Genomic DNA, 25,595 nt, shown 5'->3' with positions numbered 1-25,595 from the left:
GTCATACCGCTGAAATGTAATTGTGGCTCGTGAGTTTGATCATGTTTGCTTACCTAACCAACGTGTAAACGCAAGAGGATGCTCACTAAATTTGTCATGGTTGGAAGTTTTCCTGTCAGTGGTGTGTGAAAATTTTTAGAAAAAAGTAGAACAGTCAGCTCAGTTCAACTTGTTTAATCAGTGTAATTATTGAGATTCGTTCCTGGCGTGGTTGTTAAGAGATAGAATTTTAAAAGCGTTAGTTACTTGGGTGGTGTGTGTAGTTTTGTCAGTTTACATAGCATATTTTGTTTTTATATAATGATGAGAATAAATTTAAAGTTTATACAAACAAGCATGATTTTTTTTTATGTAAAGAAATTTCCCTTGTGCGTTCTTCAAAAAATGTACTAGGCTTGTACATAACGTTCTTGAAATGATATACTATATGTTTCCGAATATACCCTTACAAAAATTTTAGGTGTTTTTGAGGTTTATTTGAGGTTGTTTTGAGGTGTTAAGGTTGGTTTGAGTTTTATTTGAAGTTGACTTTAAAAACAACCTTACAAAATCAACCTCTTAAGGTGTATAATCAAGGTGTATGAAGTTGTTTTATTGATATTTTAGGTAGTTTTGAGGTTGATGAACATCTACTTAAGAGCAACAAGCTTAGGGAGGTTGATTTTTAGGGGTGCAGGTTATTTTTTCGGCACTTGAAGCAAATAAGTATGTTTGAGGTGTGGATAATTTCACTAGATCTCAACTAAAAGAATCGCTATATGAGGTTGATTTTATTATTAGGTGTAAATTAGGTTGAAATTGAGGTTTTTTAATGAGGTTATTTTTGGTGCAAAACATAACTTAATTTTCTACCTCAGATATTCTACCCTTAGTCTATTAACCTCAAACAACATCAAAAATACCTTATTTTTTCGTATGGGTAAGCCTGTCCGTGTATCACATTTTCTTTAAGAATTTATTAAAAATTTTAAATTACACATATAAGAGAGAGTAAAAAAAGCGTTTTCGCTGTGAGTTTATTTCTTTTCCTTTTTGTACTACCCAGTCATTTTAGTTTATTTACGTTAATTCAAAAATTAATTTTTAACCTTCTCATCGTCTCAAGCCTCTCAAATTACCATTCCAGATCTATTTTATCAGCAATTAAACATGGCAAAAATCCAAAGCAAATCAGACGCTAACAGTTAGTAGTCATTAAATTCTAAAGCTAATACATTTAATTTTTTCTGCTCGTTTACTAATTTAATCATTTATTGTTCTATGTAGAAAAATGAGCTATAAAAGAAAGTTCTATTCTATTTCCTTTCCTCTTGTTAATTTTTTAATTATTATTTTCAGGTGTCTTATTTTTAATTGTTATTTTATGTATTTATATATTTTGCTTATACCGTTTCTTGATCTAATTCTAAGGAAACCAAAAGAAAAATGTTTTTACAAATGTTCCTCAATGTTCTCGCTAACCTGCCAAACTCTTTCTTTCCTAATATCTTCTGCTTATAACAAGAAATATACGGTGAATGGTTTACTTTCAATTTAAAGAAGCAAAAGTTTCTCTTAAAATATTATAAAACAAGATGGGATATCACATCATGTTATATATGTTAAAAAATTCTAATAAAAAAGTCAAAAGTATGTCTTAAAAAATAGCCCTTTAAATTATTAAACCAAATTTCATCTCAAATTACTATTAAAAAAAATGTTTTAAACTCTCAACAATTTAAACATTTGAAAAAAAAAACTATTAATTTCTTTCTTAAGAAACTTAATATGAAAGCAATAAATCAATAAAAAAACTCATTAAATAATTACAGAGACAAAACCACGGATGAGAAAACTTCTACTTAGTAGATGGAATTTATGCATTATTTGTTTTCAATTAAAGCTTACTTCCTTCACAAATGCACAAAATAGACAAATTTGATTAAATTAAAACTGAGACGGGAGAATAAAATGAACTCGAACAATACAAGCTGGTGCATTTTCATTTTCTATTGTCTTAGTAATTTTCACTTTAATTCCTTTGGAATTTGCTTGTAATTTATACAATTGTGATCGAATTGTACTTTATTTTCAAATGCTCCCCATCTGTGCAAAACTGTGAAAGTAACAATGCTAGACAGTTGTTTCTTGAAATTAGTTTCAGGAAGTGTTTCTGCTTAGTTTATTTCTAAATTGAATAACCTGCTTCGTTTGAAATGAGGAAGTTTGCTATAAAAATATTTTTCAGTTTCGCGTTTGTGAATTTTAGAAAGTTTTGCATGTAAACGGTAAAAAATAAATAATAAAACAATTAAACATAGATTAAGGTTGAAGAAATATATTTTATGGATCTTAAACAATTTTGTTTTATTAAGGAAGAAGTTGTGAAACAAATTGGAAGATTTTAAATTTTATATGACCTATTGCACATTTTTGATTAAAGTTTTCCGAAACTTATTCATCGATAATTACTCATTTAGCAATAATGTTATCTATATTAATCATTTATTCATAACTATTACGAATTGGTTGGGAACAATTTTATTATTTTCGATGCTGAGTCATACTCAGCATAGTTAAGATTTATTTTGATGAGTTTTGATAGTTAGAAAACGCGTTTCGCTTAAGCTAATAACGTAAAGTCACGAGGAAGAGCAAAAAAGCAATAATGAAAAGAAGTTTGAAGCATTTTTTTTTATCTCTTATTTGTGTTAGTATATACTTTCCAGCTTAAAAGAAAAAGGTTTGAGCTTTTGCTTTTGTCTCTTTAACAATTCCAGAACTGTTTGTGCTAGGGTCCTGACATTTGGACAGGGAGTTCAAGAGGCAATTTTAATTCCCGAACCTAAAACTTCCAGCTAGTACGTTTGGGAAGGACCTAAAAAAACAAAATTACGCATTGTTGCACGCTTGTTGCACGGCCAATTATTTTTTTTATTATTAACAAAAGCATAAGTGAGGTTAACATGAATGAGGTTTACTAACTCATAATTTAGTTCAATATAAAACGAGTAACACTAAGAATTTATTGAAGGCTTTTTTTAGTAATTAATTATTTTTGATCGTTATGCCAGGAAAGCTTAAGTAAAATAAATTCGGATTGCGTGTAAGAGTGACGTCAATGGCATTTTTAAGTCATCTGCAGCCACTTATTTCTTTTGTTTATAGTTAAGCGTTTGAAACGTCTTTTGATAAAACTAAGTAATATAAAACCAAAGATGATTGAAATACAAAAAATTAGGTTCAAAAAAGTGGTACTTTTTCTAAAATTACCTCATTGAGAACAGAGGAAAAAAAATTTTGGTGAAATTACAGTACTAAATGGTAAAATTACAGTACTATATATTTTATATATTTTGATTTGGCTATATTCATTTACAATATTGGAAAGCACTCCTTTTTGCGGATATAATCGTGTGAGCTGATGATCTTTTAATTTCCGGATTTTCATAAATTTTTTTCCGGTTTCTTATTTTTATTTTTTTGTTATTTTTCTTCTCCCCGCTCCATTTTTTCACTTCATTGTTCTGTAATTTTTTCCATGTTTTCTGTAAATTTTGAACTTATTTTATGAGTTCTATTTACTTGCAGCTTATGCGCAGTAAATAAAACTTATTGTTTCTCTTAATTTTCTTCGTGCTTAATACCGTTTCTTGATCTAATTCTAAGGAAACTAAAAGAAAAATATTTTTACAAATGTTNATATATATATATTTCTTACTCTATAATGTATTGTAAAAGTAACTTTACTGTCTCTTATGTGTATCATATCTTCCTTTAATTACAAATTTTAGTGTTATTGAATAACAGAAATAATGGCGATATGGCTACTCTAAACAATAGTGTGAACGAATATTGGTGCAGAAAGTAGACAGAATGAAGAGTAATGTAAAAAGTTTTACTACACCAGTTTGGTCTGAAGTAATTCTTACGCCAGCATTATTTGGCGTTAATATACACTAAAATTTTTTACTCGAAACACTCTAAATAACAAAAAAGAATATATCATACCATTTCCCATACAGTTTTTTGCTAAGCGAAAATTGTTCAGTAACTCTACACATCTGCCCTTTGAAAATTGTAAATACACGTCTCACGCTGAGAAGTCAAAAATTTGAGATATAAAAAATATTTTGTGAAGAACTTTAAAAAGATGTAACTTCAGGCGTTATTGTGTAATTCGAGAAATAACTTTTTCTGTCTTGTTAGTTTTTTACCTCGTCGAGAAGTGCTTTTACTACTTCTTTTTTAAAACAAAATATTTCAATTTAAAGCAATATTTTTGACGGTAAGAGCTTACAAACTTCCCCGAATGTAGCAAAAGATTTATTTCTAAAAATCAGATAAAATATTTTTAATTCCTAATATTTTTTATTAATTTTTCGCAATAGTTCAATTAATTTAGGAATCTTTCAAATGCATTATAAGTATTTTAAAAAAACGTAATCTATTTAATTGAAAAAATTTTAATTAAATTCCTTTGAAAATAAGAAAATGAAATTATTTGTTAGAATAATGTACCAGATTTAGAAATTTTGTTTATTTTTTGGTAATGAACGATGAATATGCTTGTTAATTTTCTAAATTCTTCTTATTTGGATCGACGTGAAAGACTTGAGAAACTTTGCAATTCCAGGAAATATCCCACTGTGAAAAAAGCATTTTCTATAGCTATGCAGTTTGTGATAATCTGAAATTAAACCGTAAAAGTTTCTGAGCATCTCGCACCCTTATTAATTTATTAATAAGTTATTGGTTTATTTATTATTTTTTTTAGATTTGATGTGTGTATGGTTTATAATTAGCGGATAACATCTAAGTCTTTCTTGAAAGGGTTCTGTTAATTCATGATGTCCCCAAAGAGTGTCTATTTACTTTGGGCAGGTAAGATTGTGGAAAACACGAAGCAAAGACAAAACTATAAGGATTTGTGCACGTATCGAGAGATTTTTTATAAATGTGAAGAAAAAACTATTGTCTAGACATTTAAAACTTTATTTCCTTGAATAACTTATTTGTGATAACATCAATTTAAAGGGGTGATATAAATTCCTTAACGGTAAAACAAATTCCAAATCTAACACAACTTATAAGCTTATGGTTATTATCAAGCTGAATCTATTTTTGGAATAGATATAATTAGAAACTTGAAATTTGGAATAGATACAATCGACGTCACGCGTGAGTATCGAATCTGATTGCTTGACTCAAGCGAGACATTGCTTGCAGGAATTCTATTGGTGCATATTGGCCCCTCTAGTGTTTCATTTCGAAATATGCACTGCATTGTCAAAAGGAAAAAAAAAGTTTGATCTGTTAATTTAAACTTTCAATTATCAAAAAAATGGAAATGATCGTATGCGTGTAAAAGAAGGTGAAATAAAAATTTTAAAGGCTGATTTGTTGAGAAAAAAATAATTCTGGTTCTGAAAAGAAAATAAGTTTGCCTTTGTAACGCTAAAAACGATAAGCCTATCTTTCATCTCCCCCCCCCCTCCAAAAAAAAGAAGAAGAAGAAAAAAAAACTACGTTTAGCATAGCTCTCCATTCTTTCCGTAGAGGGTTTATAGTTTTCTTTTCAATCCATTTCAAAAAGAATTTTTAAAGCTACCTTTTCTTTTACTATTTTATTTCTTCTTAGCTGTCACACGGTTAGCTTGTTCATGAAAGATCGTCAAAATTTTGATTGGTGGTAAGAGAAAAAAATGTTTACTTAAACAATTCAGAATACATTTGTAACCTGCATTGTCCTCAAGAACAGCACACCAGTTCAAATTTGAGAAAACTAACCAGTCGGAAAGGGATTGAAATTACTAATAATGATTTATTTTAATTATCGACAATATGGCAATTAATTCTGTTAGAGCCATGATGGCTCATGTGATAGAGCAGTCTTCTCCCATTGAGGTGACCCATGTTCGAATGCAAGCCATGCTTGCTCGATATGAATTCTACTCCCGGCTCGCTCCCACCACAGTGCTGGCATAAAACATCCTCAGTGTCAAACGGATCATTGTTTAGATTTCTATTGTCGTTGATCTATCCACATAAGGTTTTTAATGTTTTCCTCTCTATGTAACGCAAATGCGGGTTGGTTAAATCAAAACGTTTTCCACGAGAATTTATGCACCCCAATGCTTGACCCAGGTCTACCTTCGTCTTCTAAAGAATTATAAGTGCTCGATTTAGTGTTAAATTGTTCATAATTGAGCAATCAAGCTAATGGCAAAATGGACGAAATTGGCTATAATATAAAGTGGAATTCTATCTATAGCTATCAGAAAACTATTGAAACTTGTTTTATATTCAGGTATAGAACACCAATTAATATTTAATCACTTCATTTGGCCAAGAAGTAATCAAAACTGCTCTTAGATATGCAGATATATTCTGGTTGTATTTGTCAAGAAACTGTTGAAACTCAAAGTTTTCTTGAGCAGTGAAATCCTGTTGAGATCTGAGTGTTCTAGCTAGTCTGTTTAGTTAGTCGCGATTAATGATATTCTGTATGTGTAATGATAATGATAATTGTGATTAATGATATTGATTGATATGATTGGGGTAGCAGCAAAAGAAATATAAATCCTGCTTTGCTCTGAAAATAAGTGAAATTTGCAGTGTAAATTAAGTCAGTGCTTCAATGAGAGTTTGAGCATTCAGGTAGTCAGAAAATATTCGAAATTTTGATTGAAAGATATCATTGCTACAGATAAAAAAACAGTTATTGTAATGTATAAGAAAATTGAAAAAGTCGGGGCATATACTTCTGCCACAAAAATATCCAAAACGTTGCAATAATGTAACTTTCCTTAGGGTGCAAATAGTAATTCAATGTCAAGAAAATAATTCGCTTACTTGTCCTGTGGACGAAAAGTGCAAATTTGGGGTTGTAAATATGTACGCATCTGACATTGCTATCTAAACAATTGAGAAATTGCTTTCTAATTGTTTTTTACCCTAAATTAAATGATATAGAAGTATCAGATGCGCAAATGACATTCAGGTGCAATTTGAATAAAAAGTGCAAATTTGTACTTTTTGTACATAAAGCCCTTATAACTTCTGAACTATTAATCCACTCATCACAAGATAGGTCTCATTCAACTCAGCATGAAAAGTACATCGAAAAATATCAATTCGATTCTCTTCCTGAAATCACCTCCATTTCCATTCAAAAAGAAAAGCATACAGATGAAAGTAGAAAAGTATTCAGGTTATCATTTATAACAGTATAACAAAGTTTTTTGATAATTTTTCTAATAAAACACCCTTTTTCGCAATAATTACTGATCTATTTAGGATTTTTCTCACTGTTGCAAACCAATAACTTTTTTTAGAGGAAACATAACTTTTTCAGCCAGAGACATTTCAAAGTTAGCGCTTAAATTTTAACAAAAGAAAATTATAAATATTTTTGTACGCAAATTTTTGTTCATATGCTAACATCCACGTGCCATCTTCTTGTCTCTTTAATAAAAAGATAAAAAATGAAGAAGAAAGGAATAATATGTTGAAATATCGCCTATTCTTAAATATTTATTTGCATTCATCCTGTTTTTTCATTTTTATTAATTTTAACTTTTTCATAAATTTTTTATTCATTTTTTTATAAAATGTTTATTTATTATAATAAACATTTTGTATAAAAACAGGAAATGTTTATTTATTATTTTTTTCATTATTGTTTGTAGTTAGAAAAAAAAGGAATAGCCTTAAGCATATTTTTCAAGCGTTACGTTAAAAAAAAACATAACACTCTTTCACAAATTAATATTTTTTTTAAGCATTCATGTTTAAAAAAATATTTAAATTATAGTTTTACACCCTGAACATAAAAAAAAACATGTTGTGTGGACATTTTTTTTTCTTTCTAGAGTTATACTGCAGACTTTTCAGTCAATTAAATATATCAATTAAATAATCCATTTGAATTAAATGCGATTTATTTTGAGAATGACATAGATGATTCTAATTTGAGAAATTAGAGAACTTTAATAGAAAATAAAAAGTATCAAAGATAAATTAAAAAATTAATTAAATTTTAATTAATGAAAAAACCTTCATGCGCTGTAAAAAATTTTAGTACTAGAATATGATTAGTGATCGGCAAAATATGTTACAGTCTCTGACGGTAAAATCAAATTATACCCATAAAACTAAAAGGGCTTTAAAACACAGATCTGTCGGTAATTTGTGACCACTGACCGTAAATTAAACTTACATTATGCCCATAAACATTGCCTTCAACTCCTCAACAACATAATAGTAAATTCATGTCGTTTGAAATTTAGATGATTTGTTTGTCGAATCGAGGCGATCCGTAGGACGAGCGTGAAATGCAGTGCTGACATTTGCCGATGAGTGAGAAAATTTTGTGTTAGTTGTCATAGTTGCCAATGTGGAGGGATGTTCTTGGGTTATTGGGTCATAAATCGAACCCGTGTTCGTAACCTGGTGTCAAAATTGAGTTAGGAAGCTTTAATAAAATGACCGTTTTGCTAATAAAATGACAACTCTGCTACTTTTAGTTTTTAACAGTTAAAGGCACTGGAAATTCAACTCGAAGAAGGAAGCTGGTCGCAGAAACAAACACGGACAACTTTGCTATTCAGTTGCAATCGCAGGTACTGCCCTTAAAAAAAAATTTAATGTATAAAAAAAGGTGAGAAATAATGGCTCTATAAATTAACAACCAATTTTCCAAATTTCATGGAAATTTCCTTAACCCTTTCTAAGGCCGTGGTAAGTATATTTACCACCACTATTACTTTGGTATGCCATTTGTTATGAACTTCAGCTCTGATGAAGTAATATTGAATAAAATTGGTTACAATATGTCTGTTTTTAAGGAATGTAAAATAAGTCTTAGCATATAATTCCTTTTTCAGTTTAGAGTATTTATAAAATTTATTTTACAAATGAAAGGAAATGAAAGTCTCTTACTTTTTTATAACATCTCTTGGGTAGTAGTAAACATACTTACCACAAAAAATTTTAAAATTTAAATTAATTTTATCAACTACTCTAAATGAATTTTTTTTATCGAAATTCAAAAAGCATTTTAATGTAACCTTACTAGAAATAAATGGCCCATTGAAGGGTAAGTGTACAATCAAATTTTCACTCTTCTTACAATCATACATTTATAAATTTTCTTGATTCCTTTTCAGTACTCACAGAGAAGCAAAAAAAAGAAAGGTATTTTCAGTATTTTGCTTCACATCTATCAATGGAGGGTTTCGTATCACAAAGGGAAAAAAACAATGAATGCTTCTTAAGATTTTTGCGGACATTAAAAGAAGTAGACTAACAACAAACATAAATTCTAACGCAAATGTTTTAGAGAATAAGATCCTGTTCCATTCAAAATTAACGTGAAATGTCAAAAAATCTTTCAAATTGATCGTATTTAATGGTATGCATAATACACAGAATTATTGAAATGCACTAAAGCAAAACAATTCTCGAAACAGTCCATTGTAAGCTAGGGGCCTCATGGAGGTTAAAGCTTCACAATTTCGTGCTGTTTTGGGAAAATTTTGTTTAGTATTGTGCATAAACCACTTTTACTTTCATAGTAATCATTGATTTTAATTTGGATTGACTTCAAGCCATCACTGAGCATCAAATTTCAATTCCTAATAATGACAGCTTATTAACCAAAGCACTGAGCCATCGTTGAAATACGCTAATATAGCTTAAAAAGTTAACATAAATTATATAATGAAGAGTACCGACATAGTTATTAATAATATTTCTAATGATATGAGTTATAATTTACAAAGAACAAGAGCAAGAAACTGAAAAAAAGTGAAATGATTAAATAATGACATGATATTATTGAAAGACGAAAAAGAAATATGTATCGATGATGAGCAATCGAGATGAGGACGAGTAAAAATTATTTGATGCTTTTAAATTTTTTCTTTAGGATATTAATTGTAAAATTTTCTTTAAAAGTTTATAGAGGGTTTGATCCATTCTGATCCATAACTTTCAGCTTTCTTTTCTTTTTAAAATTTGAAAGCCCTTCAAAACTTTTGTTGTCCTTTTTTGCTTGGTAATCCATCAAAATCAGAAAAGCTTTTTTTACGCTGCTTCCTTCAAAATTTAAAAAAAATCAAATTGACAAAAGTTTGATATCTTTTTGGTTGGCATAATTCTGTAAAAATAAAAACACAAATAAAGCTTTTTTTAATCTATTTATCTAACATTAACCAATTTTACTATTGTTATAGTTTATATTTAACATATTAAAAATTGGAGCTACAAAATTCTGTCTATCATACATTTTTTTAAAAAATGTTTTAAAACTGTGCCTTTTTTCGGAATAAATATACCCCTTTCCGGATTCTGAATAAGATCAGTATGATTCTTTTATGAATCGTATATAAGATGGAAAAGAAAAGATTTTTAAATCTGTAATCGATTTTTTAAAAATAGGCATATATACCCGGGCAGAAATTGAAATATAAAACTAATAAATCTTGAATTAACAATCAAAATTGCATAATTGTAAAATGACATGCATATCATACATTACATTATTCAACTCCAGCATAAAAAATCTCAAAAATATTTCTGAATTTTCTAATTTGAAAATTCATTCTATTTGCAGGAGAATTCTTGTAACAGTTTTGATAATTGTAACATATTACAAATTTTTCAAAAAAACTTATTTACATGAAACAGGTTTTCAAAATTTTCAAACTTTTTAAACACTAAGATATGAATAAAAAGTATTTTTTCGAAACATTTTACTTAACAAGAATTGTATGAAAACTTTTAAAAAAAAAAACGATTTTTAAATTATTGATCTTTTTAAAGAATAAGCATACATAAAGGAGGATAAGTTTCAATATAAAGCAAATATATTATTAAAATCAGATACCCATAATAGTTAAAATCACATGTATATAGTGCAACAGATAATTCCATTTAAAAGAGAAAAAAAATCCCAAAAAAATTCAAACTTTCTAATTTAAAAGTAAAATCGTTTGCTACAGTTGCGATAAATATCAGATATTACTAAGTGGTTCAAAACACTTTCTTAAGGGAAGTCAGTAGGGCATATACCAATAATGCTAAAACTGATCTTTTTCGATGTACCTTTTCTCAGCATCTAAATAAGATATTGCTTCTGTTTTTTAACAGAATATTTACCTATACATGTTTACACTGCGATAACTGTTAATTCATATCTTTATCAGAATTTTTTTTTACAAATTCATTAACTGAAAATTTTAAATTTCTGAAAGAGTTTCTTCGAAGAATGTTTCACAACTCACAAAGAATTTCTGTTCACGCCAAAACTCTATCTCAGCATACAACTAATATAATTTTAAACATCCCCAAAAAATTTCAGAGCGATATCATATGTAGTTTTTTAGAGAAGGTACATCAAAAAAGGTCAGTTTTATCATTATTGATATATGCCCTACCGACTCCCCCTAAGATAAAATTATTTCTTGTAATTTCTGACGTTTCGAAGATTATTTTGAATTAAAATAAAATTTAACAATAACTTTTTTAAAAAGGAAAAATAAAAACTTACCCAACATTTTTATAATTCCTTTTCTGTTGTTGATCATACTTATTTTCCGGCTTTGTGTCATTTTAACAGAACTGTCTTTCATCCCGTCCATACTCTCACTATCATCGCTGACCATAGCTTTGGCCATTGGATTCGGTAGCCTCAATCTAAGCCCTATTTTCACATATAGAACAAGTATGATTGCTTGCGGGAGCCAGAAGAATATTAACGATGATATGAGAAAGGCGTGACGCAATTTTCTTTTAATGGTACAAACAGCCGTAAACCATAAATCTTCTCCAGACGACCCTCTCATGTGCAGCACTCCAAATTGAAAAGACACCGGTATGGCACACACCAATGACACAATCCACACGAACATTATAACTTTCAACGCTCTTGAGAGGCTTGACCATTTATGCGACTTCAGAGGATGACAGATTGCAATGTATCGCTCAACAGTGAAAGCTGTTATTGTCAGTATTGACGCGTAAGTTGAAGTTTCAGCTGTGAAACCACGTACAACACACATGGCGTCTCCGAATGGATAGGGTTGGGGCACCCATAAGTCATAAACTTCTTGAGGTAAGCTCATAACAAGGAGTAACAGATCGCTAATTGCTAAACTGAATAAGTAATAGTTGGTGGCTGTATGCATATATCGATTGCGATATATTACAACACATGTACAAATGTTTCCTAATACGCCACTGATGAGGAGCACTGAATAGAGGATAGTCATTAAAATGAGCGACCAAGTTATTTCACTGATGTCTTCAAAGTAATTAAAATATGACGAGTCATCTGAGTTATTTTCGTGATTTTCTATGGTGTCTGAAAAAGTTTCATTTTTAATTATAGGTGCTAAACTTAAAAGGTGACTAGTTGCACTTTCAAGCACGTTCATAATGGATGAAATCATCAGAAAGAAAACAAAACAATGTTCCTTGCAGGCAGCAAACCACAGCTTTCTAGAAAATCGTTCAAATTATTAATTGATAGGCGTCACATATTGAAAAAGTTTTCAACATTGTCATCAACATCTTTTTGTCATTCTAAGTATTTTAAAAAGATTATCTACTCACACAGATTTTCCTAAGCAAATTATTCCTGAAATATATTTTTTAAAAATCCGAAAATCATTTATGTTCATCAACAAAATACATTTTTAGATAATAAAAGAAAAACAGTTAGAATAATTTGGTTAATAATTTTTTACACACATGTTTGAAATACTGAGGGTATATTTTCAGTTTCAACAATGAAAAATATTAGTAACGGCCTTAGAAAAAGTCAGATTTAGATAGTATGAGCGATAAATATGTATGAACATAAAAAAAATATTTTTTCTAAAGTATGAACTACAAGTTTAATTACTAAAGCCCATTTCAATTTGTAATATTTTTCTAATATGTCCGTCTTAAATATTATAGATAATTTTACTTATAAGTATATGACAGCAAAAATATAAAAGTCTATCTAGTCTTTAAATTATAGTTTTTGTTTACATTCACCTTCTACTATAGTTATCTAGTTTAAAGTAAAATAGTTACGTTATTTTTTAATTATCGCAAACATTTTCTCAAAAAAACAAATATTAAAAAAAAACTCTTGTGAAAATAGAAAGATAAATGCAGATAAATATTATAGTTAATAATATCCAATATGCATTGATATTCCTCTGATGGGATGAGACTGTGTACTTTTCAAACACTCTCTAAGAATGACAAACTTTTCAAAACCCGCCCTCAAATCTATGGAATGGTAAGACTCAGGAGCAACAGGATATATCTACCCACCATTTCAGTTTACGCCATCTTTCGGCTTTTTGATAAACCCTAAAATCAATAAAAAACATTTCAGACGATTTTGGTAGGTTGTGATAAGGAGCTATATATAGTTATTTTAAGTTCTTGTACGTAAAACTTTCTATCTTGTGTTGTCTATAGGAATATAATTTACTTATCAATTTGGAAAATGAGGAGTTATAAATTCTTTTATGTTCCATATGGAATTTAAGTTTTTGTTATTGGGAACTGAAGAAATAATCATTTCATTAATCTTATCAAAAATTATTATATCTTAATTTACTAAAAATTACAGAAGTTCCCGCGCTACGAACATAAAGACAATTTTATTGCAAAGTGGCTGACAATTTTGTGCAGAAAGAATTTTTTATCATTCAGTTTGATTTTAATGAATTCTTTTGCTCAAGTTTTAAAATTGATATTTTTTGCATGTGCTATCAGCATTTGTCGCTTATTTTTGTAATTTTCAAATATATTTAAAAATATTAACTTATTTCATTCATTGTAGTTTCCAGTTGAATATCATGTATGTATAAAGTAAATGTTGATTGCTATGGCTTTTGTCAATGAGCTTTTCGTCAATTCTCGCCTTTCACAGATTGGGAGACGGTTCGATTCTATGTTTGGGTATCTAAATTAAAAGGTTGTGAAATATCGGGTATCTGATGAGCTTGTGCTATCTGGAATTCTTGTCTCATTAGTTAAGAGTTTTCTCTAAAGTTTTCTCAGTTTCAGAGTTATTAAAGTCCAGGCACATTTGGGGGATTGAGAAGCTTGATGCGGAGGCGAATGATTATCACTATATTTCCTTTCATCTAATTGTGAATGTAGTTTGCCCATGCGCCAGTAATTTCTTCGGGTCTGAGGATTATTCCCAGACATTCTCCAATAGCCCATTAGAGTAATTCTAGCGCGACGTTAGAACTTCCACCTACCTTACATAGGAAAGTTCTGAATCACTGGAATTAAGACATCGATGCATTTACATTTGTATATAATGGATATATAGTTATAAATGTAAGTTGAGGTGAAAAATGGTATTAATTGGTTTACTTTTTTGCAAGAAAATTATAAATCCAAACATTAAGATGTTGATAAATAAAATATATTGATAAATAGTGATAATAGTAAATATGTTATTAAGAAAAAGAATATGAAAATAAAATATCCTAACAACGGAAGAATTTAAATCCAAAAAGAAAAACAATAAATTAATCTAAATTGAAGTTTTTTTTTACACTTTTGAAATATTAGTTTAGATTTATCTTCATTAATTTGAAATTCTTAATAGTCTTAAAGTAATTGACGGCTGAAAAAATTTAGTTATTAAAAATAGGCGATTGTATTTATATAATTGCACTTTATTTCATGTTTAAAATATTGATTTAAGTTTTTTAATAAAAATATTTTAAACTATTTATTACATTATGGTTTTTTATCTGTTTGGCTACATATAGAAAAATAAATATTATTTGTGTATGTAGTATACTTTTGGGGATGTAGTGTAGCTAAATCAGAATAAAAATATTATTTTTCAAATATTGCAAAATGTATGATGTATATTCCATCAGACATTAAATTGCTCATTAAAATAAAGTGAATTTTGTGAACATCTATTGGAAAATATAAGAAAAATGAAATGAATTTATTGTTTAAACTTGTAACAATTTAAAAAGATTTTTAATATTTCCTGCCTTTACTTTTGATGACATGACGCTGCTGGCAAAAAGGTTCCCTGGTTTTGACAGTTTGAAGATAATTATTTTTCTGAATAACATTTCCACCAGCCCTTATTTGTTATTTAAACAATAATATAAAACATTTCGATTTATTCATTTCACCGCTCAAGGTTTAATTGATGATTGAATTTTTCTTTCTTGAATTTTCAATTAATATTTTTAATTAAACTTTAAATGTTTTTACTTTAAACGCTTTTAATGGAACCTTTAGCGCAATTTTCTAAATTAATTATTTCGAACTTACATTAATCTGTACATTTTGCTTTATGGGAATAAATGCTGGGCAATAAATAAGTTACTTGAAATTAAATTATTGCCCTTTGAATGGAAAATGAACTGATATTTGGTGCAATCAATGAAAACAACAGATCTTTATTTAACTTTATCGGAGATCCTTATTTAACTTTAAAATTTCCAAAAGTTCAAACAACCTGATATTTTTTAAAGTCATGAAATAACTTTAACAAAGTTAGACATAGTTTCATTGACTATGACGGATCGGACGCCAAATCCGATCTGAAAATACAAATCCAGAACAAAAAAATTTCATCTTTACTAGTCCATTGAGAAGCAGAAACCGAGGAAGATCAGCAATTAGGTGGTTTTTGCTCGATGGAAGAGGACTGTTATTTAATAAATACTGGAGGAGCCTTGCTGCATATCGAAGGTGGCAAAGACTTCTTGGGCCGGTCTTGGCTTGTGAAAGTCTGCAGCGCTTTTAAAGAAGTTGAACATGCTTTAGAAAAAAAATATTTATATAATCTTTTTTTTTATTCGCAAGATTTCTTAAAACTATTTAAAAATGTCACATTTATACCATATATCTTAAGTTTAAGTATATTAGAAATGGCACTAATATAAATTCAAAACAAATGTAAGCAATTAATTATGTATCGACAAAAGAAATAATTTTTTGCACAAAATAAGATATTATTGACAATTCAAAAAAATATTAGTTTGCAAAGCCTTTCCAGATAAACCAGATTTTATATGCTATCTTAAATGCAAAAATGAAATATATGTATTTACATTTACGGGCATAAACCACGACCTCCTCGTTTTATTGTTACTTAAATACTTTATTCATATATCTTCTTAATATACTGAATTTTAATTAGTGTAACATTAAATGTATCATTAAATGTAATCCCAACTGCAATTTATTTTTACACATGAATTTCTTTAACAAAGTTAAAACTGATGTTTGACAAATGTCGTTCATTCTTACTGAAATTTGAGCTCTCATTAATTAGAAAATAAAGTTGGAATAAATCTGACTTATAAAGTGTTTATTTCCATTCTTTTATCAAATTGTGAGCATATAAATTACTTGAAAATAATAGTTATTCATAAATAGGTGGAGGTAAATTAAAATTATGGCCTTAAACTCAATTTTTTTTTTCCTCCTGAATTTGGTAATCTGTTTAAAAGCATGACATTTAGAAGGGGAAAAAATTGACTTTTACGCTTTGTATAAAAAAAGGTCAAATAGTTCCATCTTCTTTCAAATGATTTTAAAATAATAGCCAACTGACCTTCCCTACGCGAACTCACCACTTTGCGGTTCCACGTTGTCCTTCTCTGCACGAAGTCACTGGTTCGTGGTTAATTATTTTCCTTCCCTGCATGACCCTACAGCTTCGCGGATTCCCGTTTGCTCCAGCTGCCTTCGGCAATATTGCTCTTGAATCCTCGACATTAGTATTTCAAGTGTACATCGGTGGGTTAGAAATTTTTCTTGGACCCATCTGTAGTGGCTAGTTAGTCCACCAAAGCATACTCACCTCTTCACATGGTTTCGCACAGTCATACACCTGTTCGCGTCTTAATGGCCCAATATCCAAAACGGTTATGTTGCGAAAAACACATTATGGCAAATCATGGAGACATGTTATTTAGCATAGCTGCCAATTAGTCCAGTTACAAAGCATCAAAATGAATATTTTTTAGTTTTTTTTTTTTNTTTTTTTTTTTTTTTTTTTTTTTTTTTTTTTTTTTTTTTTTTTTTTTTTTTTTGAGTTGTCACTTTAAAAGTACATGGACTAAATTTGAGACTTCTCTCCTTTTAAAAATGTGTAAATTTAGCATTCGCGTGGTAAATTTGGCATTCTTGTTAAATTTAGCATTACTACCAGTTTTTAGCTAATTACTCCGATAATTGCAAATGCTGAAATGAAATTTTTTTAGTTCTTCCTTACATCTGCTAAGGAACGCATAGTCCATTTTGAGACTTCTTTACTGGCAAAAGCATGGCAAAGAGTTACTGCCAATTGGGTATACTATAGCCTACGTCACAGGTTGTGTTATTCCTACTAAATTTAACCCATGAACGGCATTTTCTGCGAGCCTAACTACAAGCCACAAATAAACAAACGAAGTGTTTGATCGTTTAAATAGCTGCTCGCCAGATTTTATTGCATTATAAAGAAAAGTAATTGATATTCGATTTTTGATAAATAATTGATTTATGTGGATAGTGGCATTTATGTGGATAGTGGCATAGAATTTAGCATTGCGTCATGGTAAATGTTATTCCTACTAAGTGGAAGTAGTTGTATTTTTTTAATATTATACCCAATTAGGCTTATTACCCATAATTACTCGGATTACTACAAAATATCGAAATGAAACGTTTTAAATTTTCCTATTTAACTCACGAATTCCAAATTTTAGGCTTCTTTCTACATTTTTCTTTAGCTTTTCGATTACGCAAATTACGCCAATAATTACAAAATATCAAAATGAAACCTTTGTAATGTTTATTATGCTGTAAAGAAGTCATGATACAAAATTGAGCCTTCTGCCTTGGTAAAAAGGTGTTATATAGCATTACTGTGGATTAGGCTATTAACTTTTCAGTATCTCGATAATTACAAAATATCGAAATAAACTTATTTAGTTTTTCTATTTATTATTACATAAAGAAAACATGTTCCAAATTTTAGCTTTCCTAGCTTTAAGGAAAATGGTAGAGTACTGATAAGTGAGTGTCAAAGGGCTTTGCTTTTTATTCATACAGATTCTTCCCCTTCCCCCAAAAAATAATTTTCATTATCTTACCCATTAAATTGGGTAAGACGAATAAGGGTTATGGGTAAGAGACAAACTACTAATCCCGTGGTTCGTGGTTCGATTCTTGGTGTTGTCGATTTTAATAATTTTTATTACAGAAAAAAAATTTTATCTTGCAGTATGGAAATCTTAAAAAACAATATTCCTTCAGGATGAGAAATTGATTAAAATATAAATCAAAGAGTAAAAATTTATTTTCAAAAATACAATGAAACAATTTCTATTAAGGCGCATTATTAATACAAAAAATACAGAGAAAAGCAACCAATAATAAAATTACTGATATAAATATTGAATAAGGAAAATTTGATATAAAATTTGAGGAAAATGCCCATAGATAATAAAGGTCAATTACTAAAATCGCATTCCTGAGATTTGTCTTTAGATGCGTTATTCTACCAACCGAAACAATGGGTCAACGATTAGCATCTGAAACACTTTTTGCATAATTTCTAATTTCCTTCTTCCCCGCAAAAAGTCAATTTGTCATAAAACCTGTCAATCAGTATCCCAGCTACTATAACAATACTCAGTAAACAAACTAAAACATATATGATTTGCTTTGTTGTGAGTTGCATTTTGAAATTTTATGAAGGAAAAAAACATCTTGTCTTAGTAGGTTAATTCCTTGCTCTATGAAATCAAAAATGTACAGTGTTTAAAATTTAAAAAAAAAAACAGATCATCTTTAATAACTTTTCATCTATTTATCGGATCTTCACGTTCTAAGAAAGAGTCAATCTTAATGGTTCGAAAGGGGGATCTCAAATATGCTAATTAATTAGTGCAGACGATAGTCTAAGTTACGGTAAAACGAACTCTTTCCGATTAAACAACCCGTTTCCTTATCGGATTAGGATTTCTGACTGCTGGCCATGTGGCCGAGCGGTTAGAGCTCCTGAAGGTGAAGCCAATGGCCGCGGGTTCGAATCCCGCTCTGGGCATGGATGTTTATCTCTCTTGTGCTGTCTTCTGTTGTGTGCGATGAGTAAATGTGGTCCACCCTATGACGGGTACTGTGGTTCACACGTGCACACTGGGTAACGCGAAATGAGTAACAACTCTGGCATCTTCTAAGGCGAAATGAACAAAGTTCAGTGCCTGCATTTCGAAGGAAAAAAAAGGATTTCTGACTCTTAAACCTAGCCGTAATTTGCGAAATAGGGTTCCTATAATTTGGTTAGGAGAGCGATGCGATGATTGAACTCCTTAATGTCAATTTTACCTTTTACGCATTTCACTATATCTCGAGAATTTTTTGCTGTTGTAGGTTTACGTCGCACTAGAACTGCTCAATGGGCTACTGGTGACGGTCTGAAGATGATCCGAAGACCTCGAGAATTTTTTAAAAATACACATTAATAAAATTCGCTAGTTCAAAGATAATTCCAAGCGAAAAATAACTTTTAGTAAATATTTTTTTTTTATTTAGCAATAGTCGAAATAAAATTTGAATTGTATACAATTTGTTTATAAATAAATTGTATACAATTTGTTTATAAATTGTATACAATTTGTTTATAAATTGTATACAATTTATTAATAAAATTGAAATTTTACATGACAAAATACAACATTTAAGCGAAATCAGTCGAATAGTTCCTGAGAAATCGAATTTTAACTACACGACTTTTTTAAAATTCGATTTCTCTATTTTGGAGGTCAGAAATTCAAATTCGTCAAAAGAACGGTGAGTTTATTCAGCGATAGTACGTTTGCATGTCTGATTTCTTAACTTGAAACATCGTCTGCACTAATTAATTAGCATGTTTGAGGTCATCCCCTCAAACCATTAAGATTGAGTCCTATAACGTCCCGATCATTAGATCAAAAGTTATTCAGTGTGGTTCGTTTATGTTTTGCGCACTTTTCAAACATAGATCAAGGGGGTACATTTGATTAACCAGTGCTCACAAAATGATCTCAATTTACATTAGAGTTTGTTGGAATACAAACAAAGTTAGAAACTTAAGAATATCCTGGACAAGCTATTTTTACTGCTTCATATCTTACCTGCTTCGTCACCTGGCGTCCCCCCCCCCATGTGTTTCTTGGTTTTATTGATTTTCGTATATCAACAATTAACATCGTATAAATTCATTATGTTAAAACCAGTGAGCCCACCTCTCTGTTCGCTTATGCTCGCCAGCTCTCTGTTCGCACACTAAGTGTTCAACACAATCTCATTTGGTTTGCTCTGCAAACCACGCTCGTTTCACTCGCTACTAAGTTAAACTAGTTTGAAATATGCTTTAGCGTGAAATAATAAGAATTTAAGTAAGCTATTAAAATCTTTAACGATGATTCCTCTTTAAAAAATTTAAATTTTAAGTCAATCTCGAAAAAGATCCCTAAAATTTCTCTGCCTCGATTGAATTCTCACATAGTAAATTTTTTAGCTATTTAGAAACGATCTCTAAATCTTAAAATTTGATTTTCCCAACATGGCAACATTCAGTATGTTTTCCAGAAGAATTTTTTTCTTCTTTCGCGCAGAAGTGAGCAGGACAGAACCTACATATTCCGATCATGTAACCGATGTCATGTTCTTCAACATCAGCTGTTAAATCATGCATGGCGGCACGTCTCCTACGCATTCTTTCAGCGTTCCGTCTTTCATAACTGTCATCAACGTTTTCTTCAGTTCCTTCTTAGCGCTTTTTTTTTATTATTCTTTAAACAACATGACAAATACTTATTTTTCGATGAATAATAATTACAATGAAGAAAATTGCATTTATTGAGCCTGCATTATTTAAAGCATATTATTTCATTTTATAACCATCGTTGAACAGCAGATCCGAATTTCCCGTTTACAGTTGCCAGTGTTCAACTCCGTAGCCTTGTAATTTTGAACTTAAGCCAGAATAAAAGGGAACTCCTGGATCAAGTATTGTAAGAGAGAAATTTGCCTTCGTGGAGAACTTTTTGATAGAACTAACTCTCTTTTGCGTTACATGGAGAGGAAAACCACGAAAACCTCTCACGGTTATTCTGAAAGCAAGGGGACTTTAGCCCATTATCCATTTACCGCCGAGGGTATTTTAAGTCAGCACTGTGGATGGTGTGAGCCGAGTGTGGAATTCGTATCGACCAGTCATCGTTGGGATTCGAACCCGGCTCACCTCATGGGGAGGCGAGTGCTCTCTCCCCTGAGTCACCACGGCTCAAAGCATAGTATAGAACATTTTGCTTTGTTGATAAAAACTATTCGTTTTAACTTATCAATTCTTCCTAACTTATAGCTCAGTTTTTCACGGCTGCACGCGAGAAAGAAGTTTTCCTTCAGAACTTTTTAAATGCTTATCGGATCTTAAACTCTCGATAATTCACTTCTTCGTAACCGATGGAGAAAAAACATTCTTAAAAAAAATTTTAAAACATTAGTATAAGTATACACATATTTAATGTACAAAAAAACTTGCAAAACAACCACTATAAAGCATTTAATTAATTTCAATGCGTTACAGATTCAATAAAAATTATCAAATATTTAATTCACATTGAATATAAAATTATCAAAATTTTGTTTTAAAAACTTAAGTGAATAAAAATAAATTGAGGCAAAAATTGAGGTATTAAGAAATGATTTGAAATTAATAATCAGGAATATAGTACTAGGTTGAAAAACATATTTAAATACAAAATAACGCTCAAGTAATAAAATGGTTTTTCAAAAGTTATTAATGTGTGTATGATCGGAAAATTTTCTAAACAAAAGTAAATTATAAGTGTGTTATATATATATAATATCGCACCAATCGACGTATATTTATATATTGCATAGTTTGCCAACAAAAATGTCTCATCAAATTTACAGAGGTCATATTTTTCATGTAATAACAAAAGTCTGTTCTCTACAATGAAATTAAAATAACTAAGAACAAATTACTTTAAAACGATTTTAAAAAAATTTACACCTGTATTTACTTTGATAGTATAGTATAAACTAATAAAACGAATAAAATATGTCAATAGCAAGTTTTTAGAGAAGCATTAGAACAAATGGAATTAAATAGAGCGAATAGAAATTTAATTGGAATAAACATTCACGGTATTGTGAACAAAGAAGGTTTTTATTTTTTCATCGATTTAGAAAAATTTATGTTTCATTTAAAATATTTTAAACATTTTTTTTAATGTATTATTATGAAAATTGTAATTTTCTTAGAAATCTTGGTTAAAATGCAGTAAAAAATGTATAGTCTTACATATATTTAGGAATCAATAATGTATATAATAATGATATGAACAGTACAAATTCATGTAACGTGATGGTATATTTTTTTAAATAGTTTTGACCATTGGTAAAATGTTTGAATTCATTTATATCCCTGACAATTCATGAGGTGCGTTTCATAAAATGTTTAACAATAGTATTTTATGAAGTGTTTTAAAAAATATGTTCTTTAAAACATTATTTATGCCATTTAAAAGCATTGGTTTGTTAACTATAAAAACATTTATTGTCGTACTAATTATTTAAAAAAGGTTACATTCAGGTATTAAGTCAAATCAAATTATAGTATATAATTTTCCAGAAGGTACAATTTTGATTCAATGTTTAAAAAATCATCAATGCAAATAAATTTAAAAAAATACCTTTTATTACAAATATCTTCTTGAATTAATTTCCCGAATTATCCGAAATATATAATTCTACCCGTCGAATTTCAAGTTTATCAAATTAAATCTTTTTTTATTAGATTACTTTTCGGAAAACTACTAGCTATTGAAGCAATAAATCCTTTTCGCTCGATCCGTTTTCTTCTGATCCTTTTTTCAATTAAATTAGGGAACATCATTATAGTTGAGATGCTCTAAAAGTTCACCATAGCAAAGTCTTTAATTTAAAATATTTTTTTCAATACATGAAAAACTTGTTATAATTCTGTATAATGGCACCGGTTATATTCCGGCTATAATTATAATTTAATATTCTGCGGTTATAATTCGAACAATTGTCTGGAAAAAGTTTTCGTTTATCTCAACTTTAGAAATGATGGGCTTGCATGAAAATGGTGCAAAATGTAATTATCCTTATCATGCAATTAAATAGATAAATACATATTTGAACTGGAAACTTGGCTGATGTATAGCAGCGTGAAAGGCGCCACTAACTCACGCCAACTCATCCTAGATTGGAAACAATTAGCTGGCAATATTAAAAGCTATCCAATATCGGTGTCTCCGGAAGTGAAAATAATTCTCGTTTGGCGTGAATGAGCAATGGCATTGAGTGTAGCCTTATTCCATTATAAGTCTTTAGATTAAAATTATACCCTTTAAATCGTATATGAAAGCTCAATTTGGTGTTAACCTGAAATAAGAGTTCTTTCACACAACTTTTTTGCATTGGTTGGCATCATATTCGGAGAGATATTGCGCCAGTTTTTGTAGTGTAGATATTAAATTAACTGTAGGGTATTTTTTTAAATCTTGATAAATTTTAGTTAATTAGCTCTAATGAAATTGAGTGATAATGAAAATCCTTGAAAATGAGAAAATACTTTAATATTATTAGGGTTATTTAATACAGAAATGTAAAAAAGGCAGGGTTATATATTCATATTTTTGCATTTGATTGAATTTTTCAGATTTTTTTCTATCTATTTGCATTAAATTTTTTAATATCTATTTACATGAGTAAATACCTTTTGAGAAATGAATGAACCACGTCATTGGTCATTATTTTGTATTTTACGACTCCCGCACTAACTATTGAGAAATTAATTTTTTCAGTTGACCTTAGAATCAATATTCAAAAGTCTTCAAATAAGGTTATTTTCCTAGAATTTGATCATAAGTATTTACTTATGCTAACTGTAAACCAAAAAAATATATCGATTTCTGTGAATGTATTGCTATGAGTAGTACCTGAAAAAAATTAATTGTGTGTAGTATACATTTGGCGTAATCTTGAAACTGAATTTTACATTTACAATTTTAAATTTTACATAACTTTCAGGGCCATCAACTACATTACCCAAAACTAAACAAGTCTGAAATTTAATGGAAAAGAATCTTCTTAGCGGAAACAAAATCAACTCACAGAAGTTTGGTCACTGATTTAACTTTTATATAATATAGCCGTAAACTATGAGTACCGCACCTGAATATTTTAATGCAGAAAAAAAGTAATGGGAAAGCCCTGAATTGTTTAAAAAATAGGATTTAGGCCAAATTATTTACTTAGGGTAGGGGAGAAGGGTGAACACAGAATCTTTGCTATCTAGGCAAGTAATATTGTTTCTAATGTAACTTTTTACGCTAAATCAAATGAAATAAGACCCGAATTGGTACATCTGATCTTTAAAAAGTTTATTAAATTTTATACGAAAAAGAACAAATTCATTCTCATTTATATTTATGCGTCCCACGTTATTATTCAGGTAAATGAGGTATTGATTCCTTTATATCCTTTATGCAATCGATAGGAACATAGTTCACTAATTGCTTAAAAGTTATAAAATTTTAAATAAGTAAGTACAAAAAATGCATAACTGTTTTAGCACATAAATCATATATAACTTTGAAACTGTTAGTAAACAAAGTGTTCCTATCAATTACTTCAAAATACATCAACTTCTAAAAACATTAATTCAAGATGCATACTACTTCCAAACGCAAAATACTTTTCCAGCAAGTTTTATACTTTTCATGTTTTGTCTAAGACAATGGCTTCTAAAATTGGGCAAAATTTCAGATTCCTGCAGCCTTACATTCAGACAAATATACATTACACGCATGTTAATTTTTTAGGTACTACTCATTAAGTATGCATTCACCGAAATATATACGGTTTCGGTTCACTGCTGGTATAAGTAGCTGTTGATGGCCAAAGCCATCAACAGCTACTTATTTAAAATATTTTTTTAATGGTCTTTGACCTTCAGTGCAAAAGTCTAATAAAAGTATCTATTGCTTAATAGTTAGTGTGGAGGTAGTAAAACACAAAATAATTGTCAGTGTCTTTGTTCACTGATTTCACAAAAAAGTCTACCGCGTGTAAAAAGATACGTTTTTCTCATAATCCCAGAGGGTCTTCAGTTTTGACCCACCTCTTGAGAAAAAAAATTTCTCAAAAATAAAAAAATACTTGTCGGATAGAACATATCCTGAACATATAGAACATCTCCTGAAACTACAAAATCAAAAGCTTTAATCATCCAACCCTACCTGATTTGCCTGATTTTTAATAAAAATGGCTCTCATCCAATACTTTTGATTAAAGCATGTGTAATTGATGTTATTGGGTTTTAAAACAGAGGTGACAAAAATTAGGGTAACAATATGCAACAATATAGATGGCGTACGAAATGTTGTGTCGAGTACGAAATGTACATATGGATACTGCTCTAGCAGGACTTTTATTTGTGTTCAATTTATTCATCTGAGAATGCTTATGATGTAATTACGATCACAAGGCGAGAATTAACAGACTTTGAACGTGGAATGGTTGCT

General features: G+C 29.6%; 1 protein-coding gene across 1 annotated transcript in view; it reads right to left on the bottom strand.

The window, feature by feature from the left end:
• LOC107444450 (pyrokinin-1 receptor-like) overlaps positions 1-13,275 on the bottom strand; it is a 60,058-nt gene extending 46,783 nt beyond the window's left edge. The window contains exon 1 of the mRNA XM_071180154.1: positions 11,534-13,275. Coding sequence (XP_071036255.1) covers positions 11,534-12,434 — 901 coding nt within the window. The 5' untranslated portion in view covers positions 12,435-13,275. The remainder of the gene's footprint in view (positions 1-11,533) is intronic.
• Positions 13,276-25,595: the final 12,320 nt, after the last annotated feature.

This window comes from Parasteatoda tepidariorum, chromosome 4 (assembly GCF_043381705.1).
Source record: "Parasteatoda tepidariorum isolate YZ-2023 chromosome 4, CAS_Ptep_4.0, whole genome shotgun sequence".
In the NCBI taxonomy this organism is placed as follows: domain Eukaryota; kingdom Metazoa; phylum Arthropoda; class Arachnida; order Araneae; family Theridiidae; genus Parasteatoda; species Parasteatoda tepidariorum.
This window is presented reverse-complemented; position numbering and strand designations above follow the sequence as displayed.